Source organism: Aquarana catesbeiana, linkage group LG06, assembly GCF_042186555.1.
Source record: "Aquarana catesbeiana isolate 2022-GZ linkage group LG06, ASM4218655v1, whole genome shotgun sequence".
Lineage (NCBI taxonomy): Eukaryota > Metazoa > Chordata > Amphibia > Anura > Ranidae > Aquarana > Aquarana catesbeiana.
Window position 1 is genome coordinate 327291008 of NC_133329.1, and position 24917 is coordinate 327315924.

Here is a 24917-nt window from a genome sequence, read left to right on the forward strand (position 1 = left end):
AATCTGAGGATTACCAAAGGATTTTGGGTCGCACTGTAGAGCCCAGTGTCAGAAAGCTGGGTTTCGAGATCCGAGATCTTGGGTCTTCCAGCAGGACAATGACCCCAAACATATAACAAAAAGCACCCAGAAATGGATGGCAACAAAGCACTGGAGAGTTCTAAAGTGGCCAGCAATTAGTCCAGATCTAAATCTCATTGAACAGCTGTGGAGAGATCTTAAAATTGCTGTTGGGAAAAGGCGCCCTTCCAATAAGAGAGACCTGGAGCAGTTTGCAAAGGAAGAGTGGTCCAAAATTCCGGGTGGGAGGTGTAAGAAGCTTATTGATGGTTATAGGAAGCGACTGATTTCAGTTATTTTTTCCAAAGGGTGTGCAACCAAATATTAAGTTAATATTAAGGGTGCCAAGAATTTTGACCAGCCCATTTTCGGAGTTTTGTGTGACATTATGTCCAATTTGCTTTTTTCCCTCCCTTTTTTTGTTTTGTTCCAATACACACAAAGGGAATAAACATGTGTATAGCAAAACATGTGTTACTGCAATACTTTTCTGTGAGAAATACTTGATTTTCTGGAAAAATTTCTGGGGTGCCAACAATTTTGGCCATGACTGTATATACACAATGAAAGCTGGTGGCCACAAAATATTTAATTAAAATTATTTTCACATGTATTTTATGTGCATTTACATTTAGTTTCTAACCATGATCAAAGAAACACTCAATGCAGATCACGTGATGTGACCTGTATTAAACATCAATGGTTATAAATGAAAAACAATAGTGGGAGTTTTAAAAGAAGAAAAAAAGGAAGAGTAGAGCAGAGTGGCAATGCCATGGAATTTCAAGAAACCGATCGCTTGTCTATGTGGACCACTTACACCCTTCGTCATAGTCCATGTGCTAAGCCAAGCTTGGAGGCAACCATTGGAAGCCCACCTTTCCTGTTGGCCTGTGGCGTGGTTGGCTAACAGAGCAGGAAAGTCACAAATAATAGAGTCCCGATTTATTGTGCATGAAATTCTCTACAACCTGCCACCAGATTTATCATTAACACCACATTTCCTGGTACCTAACAGGGTGCAAAGCGAGTCCCATAAGAGTCAGCTTTCATACACAGTATGTATAGAGCAGCACAGGATATACCAAAGAGCGGACGACTTTGAAACCTCAGGCTCCGTTCACACCTGTGCAAGTGCAACAGCGCACCTGCATTTAGAGCAGTTCATTCATTTTAATGGGCTATGCTACGTGCAACAATCACACAATAGTAGAGCAATCACCTTTTTTTAGATTGTGCTACCCCAATGCGCACGGTACATTGTTATCTTGCAACCTAGCGCAAAATTTCTCACATTCTGCAACAAGGTGTGTTCGGGCGCCATGATGAATAAATAGTGCCACAGTGCACTTGCAAAAAAAATGCACATTTTTGTGTGCCATGAGAACATTGTGATCTTGTGTACATTCTCCAAGTATGAACAGGGTCTAACTTTTTTCCTAAATCTTGTTGCAAGCCCCAAAAATTGTGTACTCGTAAAACAACACCTATTTATTTTTATTCCAGCTTGTTCTTATAATTCACTGTCAAACAATGTATCTCTAAATAATTCCATGAAAAAATCTGATACAGTACTCTGACGGGACACATTATCCGCAAAGCTGGTGTTGTCTTCAGAGATGTTATCGCTGACATCACTGATGTATGACTCGTCATCGGATGCCTGCATGAAAGTCAGAAATATCTAGATTAATGAATTTTAAGCAAAGAAAACCTTTTTTTTAAATCTCTAATGGTGCAGATATCTAAATATAGGCTATATAAAAATTTGTATCAGTTTATGAAGCTGGACAGACTACTTATTTACAAAGTAGCTAATTAAAAAACAACCTTTAGAATCACTTTAAAATATGTGGTAAGGCAGAGAGCTAACAAATAAATTTGGTTTTGATTGAGTTCTGCTGGCTTTTGAGGACCTTATGCAGTTTTAAAATGTATCCTTGCAATCTCAACTGCTTCTACAGTCGGTATTCAAGTGAAAAAGGATGCAACACTGTAGGACACCATTGTCTCCTCTACCTCTAACTTTAATCAACAAACCGTACTAACATTTTGGAGTAAAAAAAGGTAAATAAGTTTTGGGCAATTATGGGTTCATTGTTCTCCAGTATATAAACTAAGCCTCCTGGAGGTCTTTTCTGTAGACCATTATCTCTACATCACTGATAAAAAATAGATGATTATTTAACCAGTCTGGTAGAGAGAACATATGACTTACCTCATTCTCAGATGAACTGGCAGATAGGAGCACTTCCTGTGCATCAAAGAATTCAGACACCGATTCGGACATGGACATCCTGCCCTCATTAGACACCTGTTGGGACAGAGGCAGATTGACATGCATTTGCTCTCCAGGCTGCAATGGAAACAAAAATATGACCTGTCAGGGCTATAAGTATCTAGAAGCAGATCTGTATTATAGGCCCAGCTACATGGGTATTTCTCAGTTACAAACACAACCACTTACCTGAAAATGTGGGCAACGTAAAATAATATAGTGAATGTACAGTACCCCGACTCTCTGGTTGCAGAAACCCATGAAATTTGCAAATACCAATACAATGCTACGGTTCTCTAGCTCTCACCTGTTACAGTGGACACAATCAAATCTAAGAAAATATCATATTCATGAGAATCACTTTAAACCTGGATTAGGCAATTTATTAAATCAGAAAAATTACAGTATAAAGCACAGTGTAATGTTTCAGGTGCAGTCTATCCTTCCATAGCACCTGGAGAAGATGTGTTACACTCAAAAGGTCAATCTGAGCTGTATAGTGTAATTGTACTAATCTTGAATGCAGAGAACCTTAGCAGTTTAGGGTTTTCATAGACTTGTGTACAGTCGTGAACTTTTGTATACGTGGTGAGTATGCTGCTCTAAAAGGTTTTACACATGCTTCAGGGCTGTGTGCATTTTGCATATCAAGTTTGTGTCAGTACAACCAAGAAGGCAGCAATGCGGTAGGGTCCTTATGCTACTAAGAACAGACTGAACAGATTAAAGAAAGTTTTTTATTCTTAGTTTTTATATTTATATTCAGCTTATGTTGGCTGGTCAGTTTAGATCAGCCTTTCTCAACCTTTTTAACACAGAGAAACCCTTGAAATAAATTTCCGGTCTCAGGGAACTCCTGTTAAAAATTACTATATATGTACAACTTTTATCAATTATTGTGATGGTCAGTGGGAAGAATGTTCCTTACACTTGTGGTCATTGGGAAGAATTACCCCCTTACAGATCAAGGTTATCTGTGGGAACTTATCCGATAGGCAAAGTTTGTTTATTGCTCAAGGAACCCCTAGCAACCTCTAAAGGAACCCTGGTTGAGAAACCCTGGTTTAGATGCATTTTTGTTGAAGGGAGTATTTTGCTTAAAAATTAAGACCAGTCTGAAAAGCTAAACAGAGGGACCTACAAATAATGACCTCATCATTTTACTCGGCAACAAGCCTATATTATACATGCAATTGAACTCACTCACACAATGATGTAAGTACAGTGCCTTGCAAAAGTATTCACCCCCTTGGCTTTTTACCTATTTCGTTACATTACAGCCTTTGGTTCAATGTTTTTTTTTTTTAATCTGAATTATATGTGATGGATCAGAACACAATAAGTCTAAGCTGATGAAGTAAAATTAGAAAAATATATACATAAAATTATTTTTCAGAAATAAAAAGCTGATAATTGGCATGTGCGTATGTATTTCACCCCCTTTGTTATGAAGCCCATAAAAAGCTCTGGTGCAACCAATTACCTTCAGGAGTCACATAATTAGTGAAATGATGTCCACCTGTGTGCAATCTAAGTGTCACATGATCTGTCATTAGATATACACACCTTTTTGAAAGGCCCCAGAGGCTGCAACACTTAAGTAAGAGGCACCACTAACCAAACCCTGCCACGAAGACCAAGGAACTCTACAAACAAGTATGGAACAATGTTGTTGAGAAGTACAAGTCAGGGTTAGGTTATAAAAAAAATATCCAAATCTTTGATGATTCCTAGGAGCAACATCATATCTATCATAACCAAATGGAAAGAACATGGCACAACAGCAAACCTGCCAAGAGACGGCCACACACAAAAACTCATGGACCGAGCAAGGAGGGCATTAATCAGAGAGGCAGCACAGAGACCTAAGGTAAGCCTGGAGGAGCTGCAGAGTTCCAGAGACTGTACATAGGACGACAATAAGCCGTACACTCCATCGAGTTGGGCTTTATGGAAGACTGGCCAGAAGAAAGCCATTACTTTCAGCAAAAAACAAAATGGCACGATCTAAGTTTACGAAAAGGCATGTGGGAGACTCCCAAAATATATGGTGGAAGGTGCTCTGGTCTGATGAGTAAAAAACTGAACTTTTTGGCCATCAAAGAAAACGCTATGTCTGGCGCAAACCCAACACATCACATCACCCAAAGAACACCATCATGCTGTGGGGATGTTTTTCAGCAGTCGGTATTGGGAAACAGGTCAGTGTTGAGGGAAAGTTGGATGGTGCTAAATACAGGAATATTCTTGAGCAAAATCTGTACCACTCTGTGTATGATTTAAGGCTAGGATGGAGGTTCACCTTCCAGAAGGACAATGACCCCAAACACACTGCTAAAGCAACACTTGAGTGGTTTAAGGGGAAACAGCAGAGACTGGACATAGGACGACAATAAGCCGTACCCTCCATAGAGTTGGACTTTATGTCAGAGTGGCCAGAAGAAATCCATTACTTTCAGCAAAAAAACAAAATGGCATGTTTTGAGTTTGTGAAAAGGCATGTGGAAGACTCCCAAAATGTTTGGAGGTCTGATGAGACTAAAATTTTACTTTTTGGCCAAAGAAAACGCTATGTCTGGCGCAAATCCAAGACATCACCCAAAGAACACCATCTCCACAGTGAAACATGGTGGTGGCAGCATCATGCTGTCGGAAACTGGTCAGTGTTGAGGGAAAGATGGGTGGTGCTAAATACAGGAATATTCTTTAGCAAAACCTGTACCACTCTGTGTGATTTGAGGCTAGGATGGAGGTTCACCTTCCAGCAGGACAATGAACCCAAACACATTGCTAAAGCAACACTTGAGTGGTTTAAGGGGAAACATGTAAATGTGTTGGAATGACCTAGTCAAAGCCCAGACCTCAATCCAATAGAAAATCTGTGGTCAGACTTAAAGATTGCTGTTAACAAGCACAAACCATCCAACTTGAAGGAGCTGGAGCAGTTTTGCAAGGAGGAATGGGCAAAAATCCCAGTGGTAAGATGTGGCAAGCTCATAGAGACTTATCCAAAGCGACTTGGAGCTGTGATAGCCGCAAAAGGTGGCTATACAAAGTGTTGACTTTAGGGGGGTGAATCGTTATGCACATTGACTTTTTCAGTTTTTTTGTCCTATTTGTTGTTTGCTTCACAATAAAAAAAAATCTTAAAAGTTGTGGGCATGTTCTGTAAATTAAATGATGCAAATCCTCAAACATTCCATGTAAATTCCAGGTTGTGAGGCAACAAAACACGAGAAATGCCAAGGGGGGTGAATACTTTTGCAAGGCACTGTACATGAAAGCAACATATCTTCATTGCTACTGTACTTGGATGTGGATCCATATCACACAACAATTCACCACTCATCAGTATTGGTATCCACACACTGCAAGAACTGGGAATGGGTGCAGATTTCGTGTACGCATCACTGATACTGCAGGCAGTTACAAATACTTGTGTGCTAGATCCAAGATTTACTGTGGATGTCACATCAACAAGGATCACATAACTCGTGCATACTCTGCACAACTGACAAGTTCAGCCTGATGCAGATGTAGCTCATAGAGCCTCTATACCTGCCTAATGCCCCGTACACACGGAAAATATGTGATAGGACCTTGTTGTCGGAAATTCCGACCGTGTGTGGGCTCCATCACACATTTTTCATCGGATTTTGCGACACACAAAGTTTGAGAGCTTGCTATAAAATTTTCCGACAACAAAATCTGTTGGAATTTCCGATCGTGTGTACACAAATCCGACGCACAAAGTGCCACGCATGCTCAGAATAAATAAAGAGATGAAAGCTATTGGCTACTACCCCGTTTATAGTCCCGACGTACGTGTTTTACGTCACCGCGTTCAGAATGATCGGATTTTACAACAACTTTGTGTGACCGTGTGTATGCAAGACAAGTTTGAGCCAACGTCCGTCGGAAAAAATCCTAGGATTTTGTTGTCGGAATGTCCAATCAATGTCCGACCGTGTGTACGGGGCATAAGAGCACTGCATAGCAGCTGTATTATAGGAAATGCAGAATTTCAGAATTACTTTTAAATTAGGAAACATTTGTCTGTTGTGACATTAACCAAACAAATAAGCATTATGTGTTTATGAATCTCATCTGATGCAGTCTGCACAAAAATGATCCAACTAGGGTATTACCCACTCCTAGAGTTTCCAACCATAGTTTCCTAATTAACAGTAACGTTCACATTGAATTTTAGAATGCTATTGGTGATATTAGTGAAGTTCTAGCTTCTTTGGACCCAAATCCTTTTTGTCATTTGGATATTTTCAGTAATATAATGTGGATATATTCAGTATAATAATAAACTAATGATTGTGTGTAAAAAAAAAAGCAGGAATCCATGGCAACCAAACACATATCTTACACTGATCAGAAATTATCATTAAGGGTTATTGTACGTCAGATCACCTTTGTCCTCCCTTACTAAACAACTGGCAAACTGTAAAAACTGCGTATATTTAACAAGTACACATTTTGAATCAGTATTGTTGAATTTACCTAAAATAATTTTGACACTACTTACGCATTTGTACTAACTTGCTGTTTCATATTTGCCCTACTGGATTTAATAAACAGGTTTGTCAATTTGCTCCCTCTGGTGGTCATATCAGATATTAAGGAAGTTGTTTTCCTCACTTCTTGCTCAGAAGAAAACATTTAATGTTTGACAATTGCCACCAGAAGTGGTGTCTCAGTTTAGAAAGTTTCCCTCTACTACTATTCTGATAGATTTTTCTTTAACATGCTCCAGGGCAAATGCTCACCAAAAGACAAAGTATGAGTGAGTCTCTCACATGAAGACACAGACTGCAATTAAAACCTGAAAGAGGCGCTTATCCTTTCGCACCCCATCCAAGAATGGAAGAAGTGTTTTGGCTGGGGTTCCCCTTTAAGCATATAACCACTTTTAATATTTTCCTGATGGGAATTTTATTCCTGTACCGTGTGCTAGATAACAGTATGGGTTAATCCGAGACTTGTCCTCTAACCTTACTTTGCAGTTACAGTAGAGCTGCCCACACATCGATTTATGCTATCTCCTTGAGTCAGAAAGAACAATGTACGTAGTGTGAGGGCCCACCTACAAATCTATTCAGTTCATACTGAAGTAAACCAAGTAAATCCTCTAACTACTTATGTACAGCCATGGCCAAAAAAGTTGAGAATGACAATTATAAATTTTCACAAAGTCTGCTGCCTCAGTTTTTATGATGGCAATTTGCATATACTCCAGAATGCTATGAAGAGTGATCAGATGAATTGCAATTAATTGCAAAGTCCCTCTTTGCCATAAAACTGAACTTAATCCCATAAAAAACATATCCACTGCATTTATGAAGGAGGCTTCAGGGTGCTCCAAAAAGTCCAGCAAGCGGCAGGACCATCTCCTACAGTTGATTCAGCTGTGGAATCGGGGGAACCACCAGTGCAGAGGTTGCTCAGGAATGGCAGCAGGCAGGTATGAGGGCATCTGCATACACAGTGAGAAGACTTTTGGAGGATGGTCTGGTGTCAAGAAGGACAGCAAAGACGCCACTTCTCTCCAGGAAAAACATCAGGGAAAGACTGATTTTCTGCAAAAGGCACAGGGATTGGACTGCTGAAGACTGGGGTAAAGTCATTGTATCTGATGAATCCCCTTTCTGATTGTTTGGGATAAAACCTTGTCCAGAGAAGAAAAGGTGAGCACTACCATCAGTCATGTGTCATGCCAACAGTAAAGCATCCTGAGACCTGTCATGTGTGGGATTTTTTTCTCAGCCAAGGGAGTGCGCTCACTCACAATTTTTCCAAAGAACACAGCCATGAATAAAGAATGGTCCAAAAACATCCTCCAAGAGCAACTTCTCCCAACCATCCAAGAACAGTTTTGGGGACGAACAATGTCTTTACCAGCATGATGGAGCACCTCGCCATAAGGCAAAAGTGATAACCAAGTGGCTTGGGGAACAAAACATTGAAATTTTGGGTCCATGGCCACGAAACTCCGCAGACCTTAAAGGGGTTGTAAAGGTTTGTGTTTTTTCACCTTAATGCATCCTATGCATTAAGGTGAAAAAACACCCTTCAGTGACCGAACCCCCAGCCCCCCCCCGTTTTACTTACCTGAAACCTCAAACGTGTCCCACGGGGTCGCGTCTTCTCTCTGCTAGGGGGTTCTCGGCTGTTGACTGGATAGATTGATAGCAGTGCAGCCATTGGCTCCCGCTGCTGTCAATCAAATTCAATGACGCAGCCGCTGGGGCTGAGTCCTGCATTCGGCGTCTATGAACACCGAATGCTGGACTCAGGAGGGCGCCCACAAGGTAACCCCCCAGGACAGCGCTTCTCCCAGGGGGTTATCTGATGCGGGGAGGAGCCGAGAGAGCCACCGAGGGACCCCAGAAGACGAGGATCGGGGCCACTCTGTGCAAAACGAGCTGCACAGTGGAGGTAAGTATATGTTTGTTATTTTAAAAAAGAAAAATACCTTTAGTGTCACTTTAAGCTCATTGAGAACAAATGGTCAATCCTCAAGAGGCGGGTAAACAAAAAAAAAAAACCCATAAATTCTGACAAACTCCAAGCATTGATTATGCAAGAATAGGCTGTGATCAGTCAGGAAGTGGCCCAGAAGTTGATTGACGGCATGCCAGGGCGAATTGCAGAGGTCTTGAAAAGGAAGCATCAACACTGCAAATATTAATTCTTCACATAAACCTAATATAATTGTCAAAAAAACTTTTGACACTTATGAAATGCTTGTAATTATACTTCAGTATACCATAGTAACATCTGACAAAAAGATCCAAAAGCACTGAAGCAGCAGACTTTGTGAAAATTAATATTTGTGTCATTCTTAAAACTTTTGGCCACGGCTGTAGTTGTTGGTAAATCTAAAAAAAGATTGTACAGAAAGGGTGTGTGGCTAATACCCATTTCTGAACGGTTATTGCATCTAAACAATTTACAAATTTATTCCAGTAAATTCAAACTCAAGTATTAAAAAGGTCATATGTTGAAAGCAGTGAAGGACTGGAAGCAAGCATAGCTTCAGTAGTCCACTAGAGGGCACTGTAGTAATGCCTATATTTCATCCCTGATAATTGCTATTCCACTCTAAAAAATATAAAATGGTACATTTACAATATAAGTAATAACTAAACTAAACATGAAATCAAATATAAAATGAATCTTTGTATATCATTATACAAAAGGGTGGATTGAATATCAGTAAGATCAAGGTTAAACAGACTGTCACAGCAACAAACAGTCTGGGCAGGATTCACATTTTAACAATGTGTTCTGTATCTTAAAAAGGGAAATACGGGTTCAGGAACTAGAGAGGGCTGCATTCATTACCAAATGTCACCATATTGTTAAATTTCCAAAGTTCATATAAAAAGTTTCAGGCTTAAGGAGGAAAAGGCGGCATAATAAACCAATGGTGTTTTACAGGTCGAGTTCTATAGGACATTTATAACACATTGCAGGAAAGGAATACAAAATTATTTTTAAAGAGGAAGTCATGTGGTTGCAATTTGTTTCGGACTCATTTCAAAAAGGCAAAGAGCAATGTGCATAGTGTAGTAGCAAATAGCAACCAATTAATGTTAAAACTAAAAATAAATAAAGAACTGCGCTACGTGAATAAATATAAAAATAAGTGAAATGTGAATGACCAAGTTGGATATACCAAAATCCTGCTGCTAAACACTAAACCCTCGACATAAGGCAAAAACAAAATACATACTAGTGAGTGTAGCGCTGGATATATAAAATTAAATAATTATGATGACTGGTGACTACAAAAATATTGTGCACAATCTAGTGAGACTAGAATATCAATTAGACAGGATAACCATCGTGAAAAAATGAGAAGTGACAAAGGTGCAGCATCAAATCAATAATACAATACCAAAAAATCGCATAAATTTAAATATAAAATTCAAATAAGTGATAAGAGAAAAGTTCTGCAAAGTGTCCCAAAATCACACTGTGTTAATTCCAAAAAAGATCCAGAAGAGATGTTTTTGCAGAGTTCGGGGATGTTTGGTCCACCTATCGTGCGGCCCACCACCAAATGGAAAAAATGAAGGCTTACCGACAAGCCTGCGACCGCCCTTATTCAGGGGGGTCAAAACAGGCTTAGTAGTGGAAATCTCCTAGGATAATGGACCCTCTGAACTCGCTCTCTCCTCGTTAATCCAGCAGCCCACCGCAACAAGGACATCCGTGAAGAGATGTACTCATAGGGAATCCTTTAGTGTTCCTTTTCAAAAAGACTCAGGCACAGATAAGCCACGATTCCCAGGGGAAAAGAATAGAACAAGGACTCCAATAGTGTAGATTGTAAAAAATCGGGGGCATTTATTTAAAAACTAAGATGCATTAAAGCATAAAACAGCAAAATGACAGTGGAAAGAAAGGGAAAACGATTTAAAATCAATCCGCGCATGCGCGTTGCGCATCAACGTTGTGACCCTACGGCCGTTTCGTCACAACTGACGTCATCAGGGGTACGTGGCTACGCACGCGCATGCGCATTAAATAGCTTGGCATCTCCGCTATGGACGGCGCTATTGGGTGGCACAAATCTGGACTGAATGTTGATAATAGGCTGATCCAAAAGCCCATAGACCAACGGTAACGCCCAGTGTAAAGGATAATACAAATCCAAGACGTTAATTAAACGTACACAAAATAAAGTAAAAAAAGAGCCACAAGCAACAGCGCCATCTAGTGGACATTATACAAAAAGACTCACAAGTAGTAGCTTAGGCCACCCATAATGAAGCACTTAACATTAAAAAAATCAATTAATTATAATATCATGATAAAATTAATTATTAATCCCAAACAGTACTGCATCTTCCTTACAAAGGATACTAATAATAACATAATTATGACTAATTAGAAAATTAAAAAAAACTTAATGTAAATGAGAAATGTATAATAATCAATATAGTTCAAAGCCAAAGAAACATCATATTATATATCATACTTCCTAGCAATATAATTCCCCCACTGAATACCTCGCAGGGATATTCCCAGTATAAAGCCTTAATTAAATTAAGTAATCATGAATAAAGATTGTATATATAGTGATGAGCAACAAACCCATAATCCTAAATGAAGGGCAATAGATATGGTACTACATACCCAAAAACAAGAAGGGAGGGAAGGAGGGGGGAGGGTTGTAGGAGGCTGGACAGAATAACAGATATAGGGGACCACGTTAGAGGTATAATCCTATAATTATAAGGGGAACAAAATGTACCAAATGGGGCTAATAACAGCAAAAAACCATATCCCAGAAAAGGCATCAACTGTTGTTAATAAAACAGTTGATGTCCCATTCTATATTCAAACCACTAGGGGCATGAGAACCCAACCTATAGATCCAGTTGGTCTCGGCTCTAGAGATGGTTCTCTTCCCATTACTACCCCGCCAATGGGGAATGTATTTCTCTATGCCTATAAAAGTGGTGCCTGTTGGGTCTCGATTATGTACGAGATCATAGTGTCTGGAGACACTGTGCTTGTCGAAGCCCTGTTTAATATTGGTGATATGTTCACCTAGCCTTACGTGCAATTTTCTAACAGTGCGTCCAACATACTCCAACCCACAGGGGCACCTGAGGAGATAGACGACACATTTAGTGGTACAAGTAATCAATGATTTAATGGGGTATGTAAGGCCCGTGTTGACTGAAGTGAACTCAGTCAATCTTCTGTCCTTTACTGTGTTGACCTTACACACTGCACACCTTCTACACGGGGAAAAGCCTTTAAGGTCTCCAAAAAAACTCAAACGCACAGGTGGATCTGGAACATTAGGTGCCAGCATGTGTCTAAAACTGGTGGCGCCTCTAAACAGAACCCGTGGTTTTTCTGACAATAGGGGCCCAAGGATCCGGTCATTTTTAATAACTGGCCAATGTTTTTTTATGATCCTTTTTATGGCCCAATGCTGGCTTGAATAGGTGGTGATGAAAGCGAGTCCAAAGTCCTCTCTATCCTCAGCTCGAGGAGGTTTGTCTAATAATAGGTCCCTCCGGTCTCTATTGCCAACCTCTAGGATTAACGAGTCCAGGGTTGAAGAATCATACCCCTTACTCTGAAATCTAGATTTTAAAATGGATGCTTCCCTATAAAATTGTTCTAAATTAGAACAATTCCGCCTCAATCTTAGGAATTGTCCTTTAGGAACAGCTGTTAACCAGGAACGATGATGACAGGAGTCCAAGGGGATAAAGCTGTTCCTATCGGTTGGCTTGAAGAAAGTAGAGGTGGTGATATTTCCGTTGACAATTTTAATAACCAGGTCCAAAAAATGGATCTGAGTTGAGCTAGCTTCATGACTAAGCACTATACCCCTATCATTGTTGTTGAGGCCCGAAAGGTAGGAATCAATCGATGCTTTATCACCATCCCAAATAAATAGGATATCATCGATGAATCTTTTCCACATGACAAGCTGGTCAGGTCTGTCATGTAGAACTACATCTTCCTCCCATTTAGCCATGAAGAGGTTGGCCATGCTTGGGGCAAATTTAGCCCCCATGGCCACGCCCTTCACTTGCAAATAATGTGCACCATTGTACCAAAAGTGATTATGCTCCATCGAGAAGTCCAATAGCTCCATCACAAAATTACATTGTGTGATGGAGATATTGGAGTCCCGATAGAGAAAATGCCGTACCGCATCATGTCCCAATTGATGGGAAATCGAAGTATAGAGTGATGCGACATCAGCTGTCACTAGCGTATAGGTGTCTTTCCATTCCACCTCACTCAACGTGTTAAGGACATGTTTAGTATCCTTAAGGAATGAGGGTGTGCCCATCACCAGTGGCTGAAGGTAAAAATCAATGTATTTACCAACCCGTGAGGTAATAGAATCTATGCCACTGATGATGGGCCTTCCCGGGGGGTTCACTAAAGTTTTATGGACCTTGGGCAAAATATATATGACAGGTAAACGGGGAGCTAAAGGAACCAAGTGTTCCTTCTCTTTTTTGTTCAGGATCCCCATGTCATATCCTTTTTCTATTAATGCACTCAGTTCACGTTTATACGTGGCTGTTGGGTCTGATGGCAAGGGACAGTAGGTATCCGTATCAGATAAGATTCTATCCATTTCGTTGGCATAAGAATCTCTATCAAGGATGACAATGGCCCCGCCTTTATCCGCGGGGCGTATGATAATGTCCCTCCTATTGCATAAAGTTTCTAACCCTACTTTAATATTCCGCTGAGCTTGCACTGATCTTAATTTTAGCTTAGTCAAATCACTCAGCACCAAGTCACGAAAAATACTGATGTTGGGTGCTGTATTGCCTGGCGGGTTGAATAGCGAAGCATTAGACAAACCAGAGTGGACCACTACGGATGCCTCTCTGGTTAATTGTCTGGATGAATTACTCATAATGTACCTTTTAATATTAAGTTTACGTGTGTACTTTTGTACATCAACAAACGTTTGAAACTTGTCCAGATTGCGAGGAGGGACAAATTTCAAACCCTTGTTGAGAGTAATAAGTTCATCCGTTGTGAGCTCTTTGGTACTTAGATTGATAATACCATTGGTATCTAAATTCTCCTCCTTTTTGGGGTGAAGCTTCCTCCCCCCTCTGCACCCTCTCTTGCGTCGCCATTCCTTTTGTTTCGTCCTCTGCCAGCCAACTGAAAATCCCGTCTAGCGTGATTTTCTCCCATATGTTGGCTTGGAGGAAGACCAGTGTTATTACGATTACTACCTAAATCCACCGTATTGTCCTCAATGGTGTTAAACAAAGGTGAAAATCTATTTCCAGTGTTAATATTGACACCATATTGCTCGCGTCCGTCGTTCTGTTGACGGCGTCCGGCTCTGGAGTTGTGTTGGTCAAAATGATAGCGATCACTATTGCGACTTTGATAGTCGAATCGGCCCTCCTGTCTCCAAAATGAAGGTGAGTGCTGATATGAGCGAGAGACAGAGTTATTGCCCCCTCTCATATTTCTTGACTGACTAGGATGTCGTTGTGGCTTTCTCCCTCTAGAGGGTTGAGAATGATTATGATAAGTGATATTGGAAACAGGAGCCCTAACTTCATGTGTCACTGCCAAAGGCTGTGGCTCATGATTAGTAGGGATAGTGGAGGGATCAATAGGGGGAGGTATCTGCCATTTAAAGACCAAGTTGTCTTTATAGTCCTTAGCATCCCTATTGTACTTCCTCCTTTTTTTTCTGTTTTTGCTCACTTTCTTCTTTGATCAGTATGGTTTTTAGGGCCTCAGATCTACGAGAATATTCCTGATTATCTTTAAAAGGGGTAAGCCTTGTCTTGATATCATTAATTTCTAAATCAAGCATAGTGAGTCTACGTTTCTTTTTAGCCACCAAGAATTGCAGGAAACCCACCCCTGCCTCATTGAAGTACTTGAACCACTCCGCCAGTTCATTATCCTCCTTCTGGGGGTTAACCTCCCACCTTAGGCTCCTGGGAACCATATTCTCTTTTATGTATTCCTCTAAATACGCAATATCCCATCTTAGGTGTACTTCCGTGATGGTAAGGTTTTTAAGTCTGAGGAAACAACCAGCCAAATCGTCCCTCAGATCCTCCCTTCCATCAAAAACACCCGTGGTGTCCGTAATTACCTAAGGACTATATGCTAAGGACTATAAAGACAACTTGGTCTTTAAATGGCAGATACCTCCCCCTATTGATCCCTCCACTATCCCTACTAATCATGAGCCACAGCCTTTGGCAGTGACACATGAAGTTAGGGCTCCTGTTTCCAATATCACTTATCATAATCATTCTCAACCCTCTAGAGGGAGAAAGCCACAACGACATCCTAGTCAGTCAAGAAATATGAGAGGGGGCAATAACTCTGTCTCTCGCTCATATCAGCACTCACCTTCATTTTGGAGACAGGAGGGCCGATTCGACTATCAAAGTCGCAATAGTGATCGCTATCATTTTGACCAACACAACTCCAGAGCCGGACGCCGTCAACAGAACGACGGACGCGAGCAATATGGTGTCAATATTAACACTGGAAATAGATTTTCACCTTTGTTTAACACCATTGAGGACAATACGGTGGATTTAGGTAGTAATCGTAATAACACTGGTCTTCCTCCAAGCCAACATATGGGAGAAAATCACGCTAGACGGGATTTTCAGTTGGCTGGCAGAGGACGAAACAAAAGGAATGGCGACGCAAGAGAGGGTGCAGAGGGGGGAGGAAGCTTCACCCCAAAAAGGAGGAGAATTTAGATACCAATGGTATTATCAATCTAAGTACCAAAGAGCTCACAACGGATGAACTTATTACTCTCAACAAGGGTTTGAAATTTGTCCCTCCTCGCAATCTGGACAAGTTTCAAACGTTTGTTGATGTACAAAAGTACACACGTAAACTTAATATTAAAAGGTACATTATGAGTAATTCATCCAGACAATTAACCAGAGAGGCATCCGTAGTGGTCCACTCTGGTTTGTCTAATGCTTCGCTATTCAACCCGCCAGGCAATACAGCACCCAACATCAGTATTTTTCGTGACTTGGTGCTGAGTGATTTGACTAAGCTAAAATTAAGATCAGTGCAAGCTCAGCGGAATATTAAAGTAGGGTTAGAAACTTTATGCAATAGGAGGGACATTATCATACGCCCCGCGGATAAAGGCGGGGCCATTGTCATCCTTGATAGAGATTCTTATGCCAACGAAATGGATAGAATCTTATCTGATACGGATACCTACTGTCCCTTGCCATCAGACCCAACAGCCACGTATAAACGTGAACTGAGTGCATTAATAGAAAAAGGATATGACATGGGGATCCTGAACAAAAAAGAGAAGGAACACTTGGTTCCTTTAGCTCCCCGTTTACCTGTCATATATATTTTGCCCAAGGTCCATAAAACTTTAGTGAACCCCCCGGGAAGGCCCATCATCAGTGGCATAGATTCTATTACCTCACGGGTTGGTAAATACATTGATTTTTACCTTCAGCCACTGGTGATGGGCACACCCTCATTCCTTAAGGATACTAAACATGTCCTTAACACGTTGAGTGAGGTGGAATGGAAAGACACCTATACGCTAGTGACAGCTGATGTCGCATCACTCTATACTTCGATTTCCCATCAATTGGGACATGATGCGGTACGGCATTTTCTCTATCGGGACTCCAATATCTCCATCACACAATGTAATTTTGTGATGGAGCTATTGGACTTCTCGATGGAGCATAATCACTTTTGGTACAATGGTGCACATTATTTGCAAGTGAAGGGCGTGGCCATGGGGGCTAAATTTGCCCCAAGCATGGCCAACCTCTTCATGGCTAAATGGGAGGAAGATGTAGTTCTACATGACAGACCTGACCAGCTTGTCATGTGGAAAAGATTCATCGATGATATCCTATTTATTTGGGATGGTGATAAAGCATCGATTGATTCCTACCTTTCGGGCCTCAACAACAATGATAGGGGTATAGTGCTTAGTCATGAAGCTAGCTCAACTCAGATCCATTTTTTGGACCTGGTTATTAAAATTGTCAACGGAAATATCACCACCTCTACTTTCTTCAAGCCAACCGATAGGAACAGCTTTATCCCCTTGGACTCCTGTCATCATCGTTCCTGGTTAACAGCTGTTCCTAAAGGACAATTCCTAAGATTGAGGCGGAATTGTTCTAATTTAGAACAATTTTATAGGGAAGCATCCATTTTAAAATCTAGATTTCAGAGTAAGGGGTATGATTCTTCAACCCTGGACTCGTTAATCCTAGAGGTTGGCAATAGAGACCGGAGGGACCTATTATTAGACAAACCTCCTCGAGCTGAGGATAGAGAGGACTTTGGACTCGCTTTCATCACCACCTATTCAAGCCAGCATTGGGCCATAAAAAGGATCATAAAAAAACATTGGCCAGTTATTAAAAATGACCGGATCCTTGGGCCCCTATTGTCAGAAAAACCACGGGTTCTGTTTAGAGGCGCCACCAGTTTTAGACACATGCTGGCACCTAATGTTCCAGATCCACCTGTGCGTTTGAGTTTTTTTGGAGACCTTAAAGGCTTTTCCCCGTGTAGAAGGTGTGCAGTGTGTAAGGTCAACACAGTAAAGGACAGAAGATTGACTGAGTTCACTTCAGTCAACACGGGCCTTACATACCCCATTAAATCATTGATTACTTGTACCACTAAATGTGTCGTCTATCTCCTCAGGTGCCCCTGTGGGTTGGAGTATGTTGGACGCACTGTTAGAAAATTGCACGTAAGGCTAGGTGAACATATCACCAATATTAAACAGGGCTTCGACAAGCACAGTGTCTCCAGACACTATGATCTCGTACATAATCGAGACCCAACAGGCACCACTTTTATAGGCATAGAGAAATACATTCCCCATTGGCGGGGTAGTAATGGGAAGAGAACCATCTCTAGAGCCGAGACCAACTGGATCTATAGGTTGGGTTCTCATGCCCCTAGTGGTTTGAATATAGAATGGGACATCAACTGTTTTATTAACAACAGTTGATGCCTTTTCTGGGATATGGTTTTTTGCTGTTATTAGCCCCATTTGGTACATTTTGTTCCCCTTATAATTATAGGATTATACCTCTAACGTGGTCCCCTATATCTGTTATTCTGTCCAGCCTCCTACAACCCTCCCCCCTCCTTCCCTCCCTTCTTGTTTTTGGGTATGTAGTACCATATCTATTGCCCTTCATTTAGGATTATGGGTTTGTTGCTCATCACTATATATACAATCTTTATTCATGATTACTTAATTTAATTAAGGCTTTATACTGGGAATATCCCTGCGAGGTATTCAGTGGGGGAATTATATTGCTAGGAAGTATGATATATAATATGATGTTTCTTTGGCTTTGAACTATATTGATTATTATACATTTCTCATTTACATTAAGTTTTTTTTAATTTTCTAATTAGTCATAATTATGTTATTATTAGTATCCTTTGTAAGGAAGATGCAGTACTGTTTGGGATTAATAATTAATTTTATCATGATATTATAATTAATTGATTTTTTTAATGTTAAGTGCTTCATTATGGGTGGCCTAAGCTACTACTTGTGAGTCTTTTTGTATAATGTCCACTAGATGGCGCTGTTGCTTGTGGCTCTTTTTTTACTTTATTTTGTGTACGTTTAATTAACGTCTTGGATTTGTATTATCCTTTACACTGGGCGTTACCGTTGGTCTATGGGCTTTTGGATCAGCCTATTATCAACATTCAGTCCAGATTTGTGCCACTCAATAGCGCCGTCCATAGCGGAGATGCCAAGCTATTTAATGCGCATGCGCGTGCGTAGCCACGTACCCCTGATGACGTCAGTTGTGACGAAACGGCCGTAGGGTCACAACGTTGATGCGCAACGCGCATGCGCGGATTGATTTTAAATCGTTTTCCCTTTCTTTCCACTGTCATTTTGCTGTTTTATGCTTTAATGCATCTTAGTTTTTAAATAAATGCCCCCGATTTTTTACAATCTACACTATTGGAGTCCTTGTTCTATTCTTTTCCCCTGGGAATCGTGGCTTATCTGTGCCTGAGTCTTTTTGAAAAGGAACACTAAAGGATTCCCTATGAGTACATCTCTTCACGGATGTCCTTGTTGCGGTGGGCTGCTGGATTAACGAGGAGAGAGCGAGTTCAGAGGGTCCATTATCCTAGGAGATTTCCACTACTAAGCCTGTTTTGACCCCCCTGAATAAGGGCGGTCGCAGGCTTGTCGGTAAGCCTTCATTTTTTCCATTTGGTGGTGGGCCGCACGATAGGTGGACCAAACATCCCCGAACTCTGCAAAAACATCTCTTCTGGATCTTTTTTGGAATTAACACAGTGTGATTTGGGACACTTTGCAGAACTTTTCTCTTATCACTTATTTGAATTTTATATTTAAATTTATGCGATTTTTTGGTATTGTATTATTGATTTGATGCTGCACCTTTGTCACTTCTCATTTTTTCACGATGGTTATCCTGTCTAATTGATATTCTAGTCTCACTAGATTGTGCACAATATTTTTGTAGTCACCAGTCATCATAATTATTTAATTTTATATATCCAGCGCTACACTCACTAGTATGTAACCAATTAATGTTAACTGTTCCCACTGCAGCACATTGATGAAAGGGGACATCTGATTGCCAAGATTATTCCTTACATCATTTTTTTCACCACCTTATGAAATTAGCCCATTTATAGTCACAGTGTTCAGGGAGGGAAATTCAGGGCCTTCTATTGCTGACCTCTTCTAAAAATGCTAGTTGCTTGGCTGTCTCTGGTCTCAATACTTTGAGTTACTGACTCACAACACGTATGCTGCTGCTTCCTTTAAAGCTGAACTCTGGCTAAGCAGGGAAATACACAATTAAAATTCATAGAGGTATGAAGTGACTTGTCAAAGGCCATGTAAATCTGCCCATCCAGTCCTGAGATTTACAGAGCCCTGCCAGACAGCACAACCAGAGTGCTGACCAGACTTTTCCAGACTTGGTCATCTCCCTGCCCCCACCCAGCCTGTGATGGGACAGTGAAGGGGGAAAATCTTGACAACTCATCGCCTCTGTTCTCTTCTCCTGCTAACATGCTCCTTGTCAGCACATGTGCATGCAGCACACCCGATTGGCTCCTGTACTGCCCCTCCCTCAAATGCCCCTCAGTACATTCCATGATGTTTGAGTATGCCGTATATTTAGATCTTTAGTTCAGCTTTATTATAGGAATGAAGGATTATTACCCAACTAAATGGTTGATTTAGGACCCGTTCACACTACCCGTGGCAAAAACGTTCCGATTTAGTATGCGTTCCCAGTTTTTCGGGTGCTCCGTTTCAGTGCATTGCAATCTTTACTTTTCTTTTTCCATCCTCGAGTACACTCCCCCTAAGCACTGTGCAATGCATTGACCTGTGCCGCCATCCTATGTGCTGCATTTTTCTGCACAGCATATTATCAGTGTGTTCTAGTGTGAATTTGGTACATAGGAAACCATGGCTATGTGCCCTAATAGTGACCTATGTAAAAAAAAAAAAACGCAGGTCACCACATGTAGTGTGAACAAGCTTTTTCCCTACTAGGCAACATTACATAAAAGATAAAGCATTATATTATAGGCCCAGGGAATTAAAATGAAAAAAATGGTTATTAGGCTGGGCAATAATAAAATACCAATAAATAAATATCAATGGTGAGGGACACAGTTCCAAAATTCCATAGCAAAGAGCTTTCAACTTTTGTCATGATTTGACGGATTGTGCTCAGATGGAGGGAAGACACGGACTGGAAATAAGATGCAGAATTAAGCCTTGCACACACCACTGATTTCCGCTGTACTCACAAGCTTTCTAATGAATCTTCCTAACAAACTCAACTCTGCATCCTACAGTACATATCATTTTAAGTGCATTGGTTTGGAAATGCTTTGCTAGATTTTTGAAGTATAACAAGACAAACTGGACACAAACTTGTTAGTTGTCGCATATTACGAACAAGAACGTTCTCAGAAAGGCAGATCAAGGCTGTACCTATAAAGGGGAAATACTTTTATTTTTTTTTTTACATACACGTGAAAGCAATCAGTTTAATGCCGGCCATACATGGTTCGAATTTCGAAAGAATTTTCTTTTGAAAATCGTATCTAAGAATTTTTGTACGAATTTCGCACCATTAGTGGGCTGCAGCAACGGCCGATTTTCGTGTGGCAATCAAATTTGAGGAATCGGACATATTGGAAATTTTTTGAAAAATGAACAATTTTCTAATCAATGATGGGAGAATCGTGCGAGAAATGTAATAAGAAAAAAAAAATGCGCATGTACAAGAAAAGAAAATTTACGGAGAGAAAAGAAGATTCCCAGCCACGAAAATTCTTTTCTGTAGCAACATGAGGTGAAATTGAAGGTTTGGTCGGCCGAATTTCGAAAATCAATAGTGGCACCATCTGATCACAAAAAACCCCCGAATTTTCTGATTTTGAAAAGAAAATTAGTTCGAAATTCGACCATGTAATCTTAGTGTGTGTACATGGTAAAGAAAAAACATTTAATATGTCACACATCTAACATGGGCGTGGCCATGTTGGAAAGTCTACCGGTCAAGGGGTCTCTGGTTGAAAATACACCAGCGATTCTCAACCAGGGTTCCCATGGAACTCAAGAATTCATCCAGGAAGTTGCTAGGGGTTCCTTGAGCTGTGGCTAAATAACCACCCATCTTATGATGCCTGACCAGGCCAATATCACTTGGCAGAGCCAGGGACATGAGGACAATGATCTTTTTAACTGCTTGGAACTGTGGCATTCTGACCCCCACTGTAAGGGGGGAATTCTTAAAACTGATTTTCCAGCATACATGTCAGACAGAAGCCAGCCAAATGGCCGGCTTCTGTTGGACAGAGCGACATACACGCAGGCCGAATGTCGAACGTTTTTTTTTTTTTTTTTTTTAACCGACCGTTGTCTCCCAACAATTGGCCCATGTGTACGGGGCTTTAAGCTGGCTATAGATGAGAAAACTGACCAGTTCAGCAAGGACTGGCAGAATTTCAATACATCTATGACCATTCCAACTTAAGAGAAGTCCATCTAATGATCGGCTTCTCCTGAAAAGGAATGTTGAAACATTTTCCTACAGTCTGCACTGTATCGCTGATTAGTGTATTCTGATAGAGGAGGAGTCCCCATTGTCAGAATACAATAGCACAGCAGGGAGGATTCCTCTATTCACCTCAAATGCGTGGATGGGAGAATGTGTTGGTTTTTTTTGATCCGTACTCTGGCTGGTTAAAAAAAAAAAAAAAAAAAAAAAAAAAAAATTTATTTATGGCCAGCTTTAGGGCACTTTCACACTGCCAGCGTCCGGGCATTGGCAGTAAAGCGCGGCGCTTTACCGTCATTTTTGCAGTGCTTTGCAGCTGCTAGCGCAGCGCTTTTAACTCCTGCTAGCGCCCGAAAAAGGGTTAAAACTGCCTGCAAAGCAGCGCTTTGCCGGTGCTACCCATTGATTTCAATGGGCAGGGACGTTTTAGGAGCGGTGTATTCACCACTCCTACAGCACTGCAAAGAAGCTACTTGCAGGACCATTTTTGATGTCCTGCCAGCGCAGTGCCCCAGTGTGAAAGCACTTGGGCTTTCACATTGGGATTGCAGCTGAGGCTTTTTTCAGGTGCTTTACAGGGGCTATTTTTAGCGCTAAAGCACCTGAAAAATGCCTCCAATGTGAGAGGGGTCTAAATGAAAGGCCTACTTTAATAATTTGAAGCCCATACAAAATGATAAAGCAGTAGTAAACCCCACTTGGTCATTTTTACCTACAGGTACTCCTTATTGCACTGTCTGGGAGATATTCACCCTGCATGTAGCCAGTTAGGTCACCGGTGCATCCGCTCTGGAGGTCCGGCATACCTTGCAGGACCTTCAGAGCTTAGTGCCAGAACCGAGGGCTCCAACACAGTTCGGGAAATTCCATTTATTCCAAAATCAAATGTTGTCAGGCATTATCTAAATGTACTGACAAGATTTAGACGAGAACTAATAAAAATTGACCATTGTAAGAACCCCTGTCAGTGTTAAATGGTTTGGGAGTTTTGGCAAGGATTGCGAGTATTTCCAGGCGATCCAAGAGTTTAGCTTTAAAGCACAGACAATAGTCGTTTTACTAGATTTGTTTCCGGGCAAAGAATTGTGTCCTTGCTAAAAATATGATATGACATCAGAGAGTCTCAGTGTGTAGCCTTAGATTTCTGATTCAGAAGTGATATATTCATAAAACAGTGCTTATACTGACTGCTAGAATTCTGCAATTGGATTTTGCCTTGGTATAGAAACATGCTTCTATACAACAAGCCGCTTGGATTCTTTCATTTAATTAAAGATAATGTCTTTTGGGCTGAGAGCCCAGTTATAATTTGCCCCACAAAGAGTCGCAGAATAGATATATTACAAAATCAGTCATTCTTAATTGTTGTTCTGTTGGTAAAATCATAGGCTTTAATTAAAGTGCCACTATAACAATAAATATTTTATTCTGATAACCGCATGTGGTTAATAATTGTAATGATAGTATTCTGTATACAAATTCTTTGATTTCACATGCATATACGTATAGCAAGTAATGCATTTAAATGCAGACCGAGCTGTCCAGACGAAGCGGACATTACCAAGGATTAGGACATCTATAAACCCCCATCAAGGGTGCAAGAGCAGTTGCTGCCCCAGTAGTTTTTGTTAAATAATTTAAAGGACAATAATAACAAACATATTATGAGAACAGTTTGTGGTTACTTTAAGTAATGAAAGCACTCATGATACCACTTCCATTATGTAGCACTACCCTTGAAGGAGCCACTTGGTAATTTGGGTTCTCTGTTCTGCACCTACTTTATAAGAACAACCTCAGCCTTTCTAGCACACCTAGTTGAGTAAAAGTTACTACAAGCACTTATAGGAACACAACCTTTAACTTGACTGTGAATTATTATCAGGAAATTGACACAAGACATACTACATTCCTTTTCTTCCTTCTGCTCTTGTGAATGAGTAAAGCACATATTTGCAGTTTTTATAAAAGAGAAAATGTAATAGCTTTTGTTCAATTTCACCTTTAACGCTTATAAAAAAAATGATTTATATTTTTTTCTAATTAAATGTATACGAGGCCTAAACCAGAAAATAGCGTGGTCACACACTATGAGTGTGTAAAACACGGGGATGGCAGAACAGAATTTGGTTTAAACATTGCTGTTTCAAGCAACCGATCCAGCAGACTTTTGCTAGAGCAGGTAAATATATTATAAAGCAACCTTGCGCATATTAGGTAAACATGTATTGGTATGATATTTATCTCTAGCGAATATATCTACAATTCTATCCACTAGAGTTTAGAAAGATAATGTATATTACTTGTTCAAAGACAATCCCAACAAATTTTAGAGATAATGATGCAGACTAATTACTGCAGAGCATTTCCCTACTCAGCTCCGGAGAAAATCTCCCAGGCAGCTTTTTTCTAGTAAGCCAATTAGTATCACAGAACAATCACACCAACAATGATACTGCAATTATTTTGTCAATATTGCTTAGGGACATCTGCTTTTCAAAATTCTGCAGTCTTAATAAGATGACCAACTCCTTGTAGTTATGCTGCTTTGAAGCAAGATAACTACTTCATTTAAATATGTACACTGCTATGGAGAAGAAACTATATTAAAAAGGAACAGAAACTTGTACCGCGTTGTATGGGGAAAATAGTACAGTTCCCAAATTACCACTATGACACTGCAAACAAAGCTGTAAGGAAAATCAAGGCAAATTATACACTAGAAATTAATTTTTTTTTACTGAAAGACTTCCTCTATCCGTCTTGCTGGACATCAATGTGCAGTCAATCTTTTGCTGTGGGCTACAGCCAAATGTGTAGCCTGTCAGTGTGCTCTGTGTGTGTTCTTCCGTGGCAGGGCCGGAACAAGGGGTGGGCTGCCCTGGGCGCAATGGTTTACTTTAGGGAGTGGGGTGCCTGCCTTCCGTTACAAGGCTGACAGAAGTAGTGACAGT

The 24917-nt window shown here is 40.6% G+C and overlaps 1 protein-coding gene across 3 annotated transcripts in view; it reads right to left on the reverse strand.

Moving 5' to 3' along the window:
* Nucleotides 1-24917, reverse strand: part of OSBPL6 (oxysterol binding protein like 6) — a 347856-nt gene that overhangs the window by 39335 nt on the left and 283604 nt on the right. For 2 of the 3 annotated variants that reach the window (XM_073633824.1, XM_073633827.1), the window contains 2 exons: nucleotides 2279-2416; nucleotides 1636-1723 (listed from right to left, as the gene is read on the reverse strand). In XM_073633824.1, coding sequence (XP_073489925.1) covers nucleotides 1636-1723; nucleotides 2279-2416 — 226 coding nt within the window. The remainder of the gene's footprint in view (nucleotides 1-1635; nucleotides 1724-2278; nucleotides 2417-24917) is intronic. The other variant, XM_073633825.1, reaches the window with a different exon arrangement.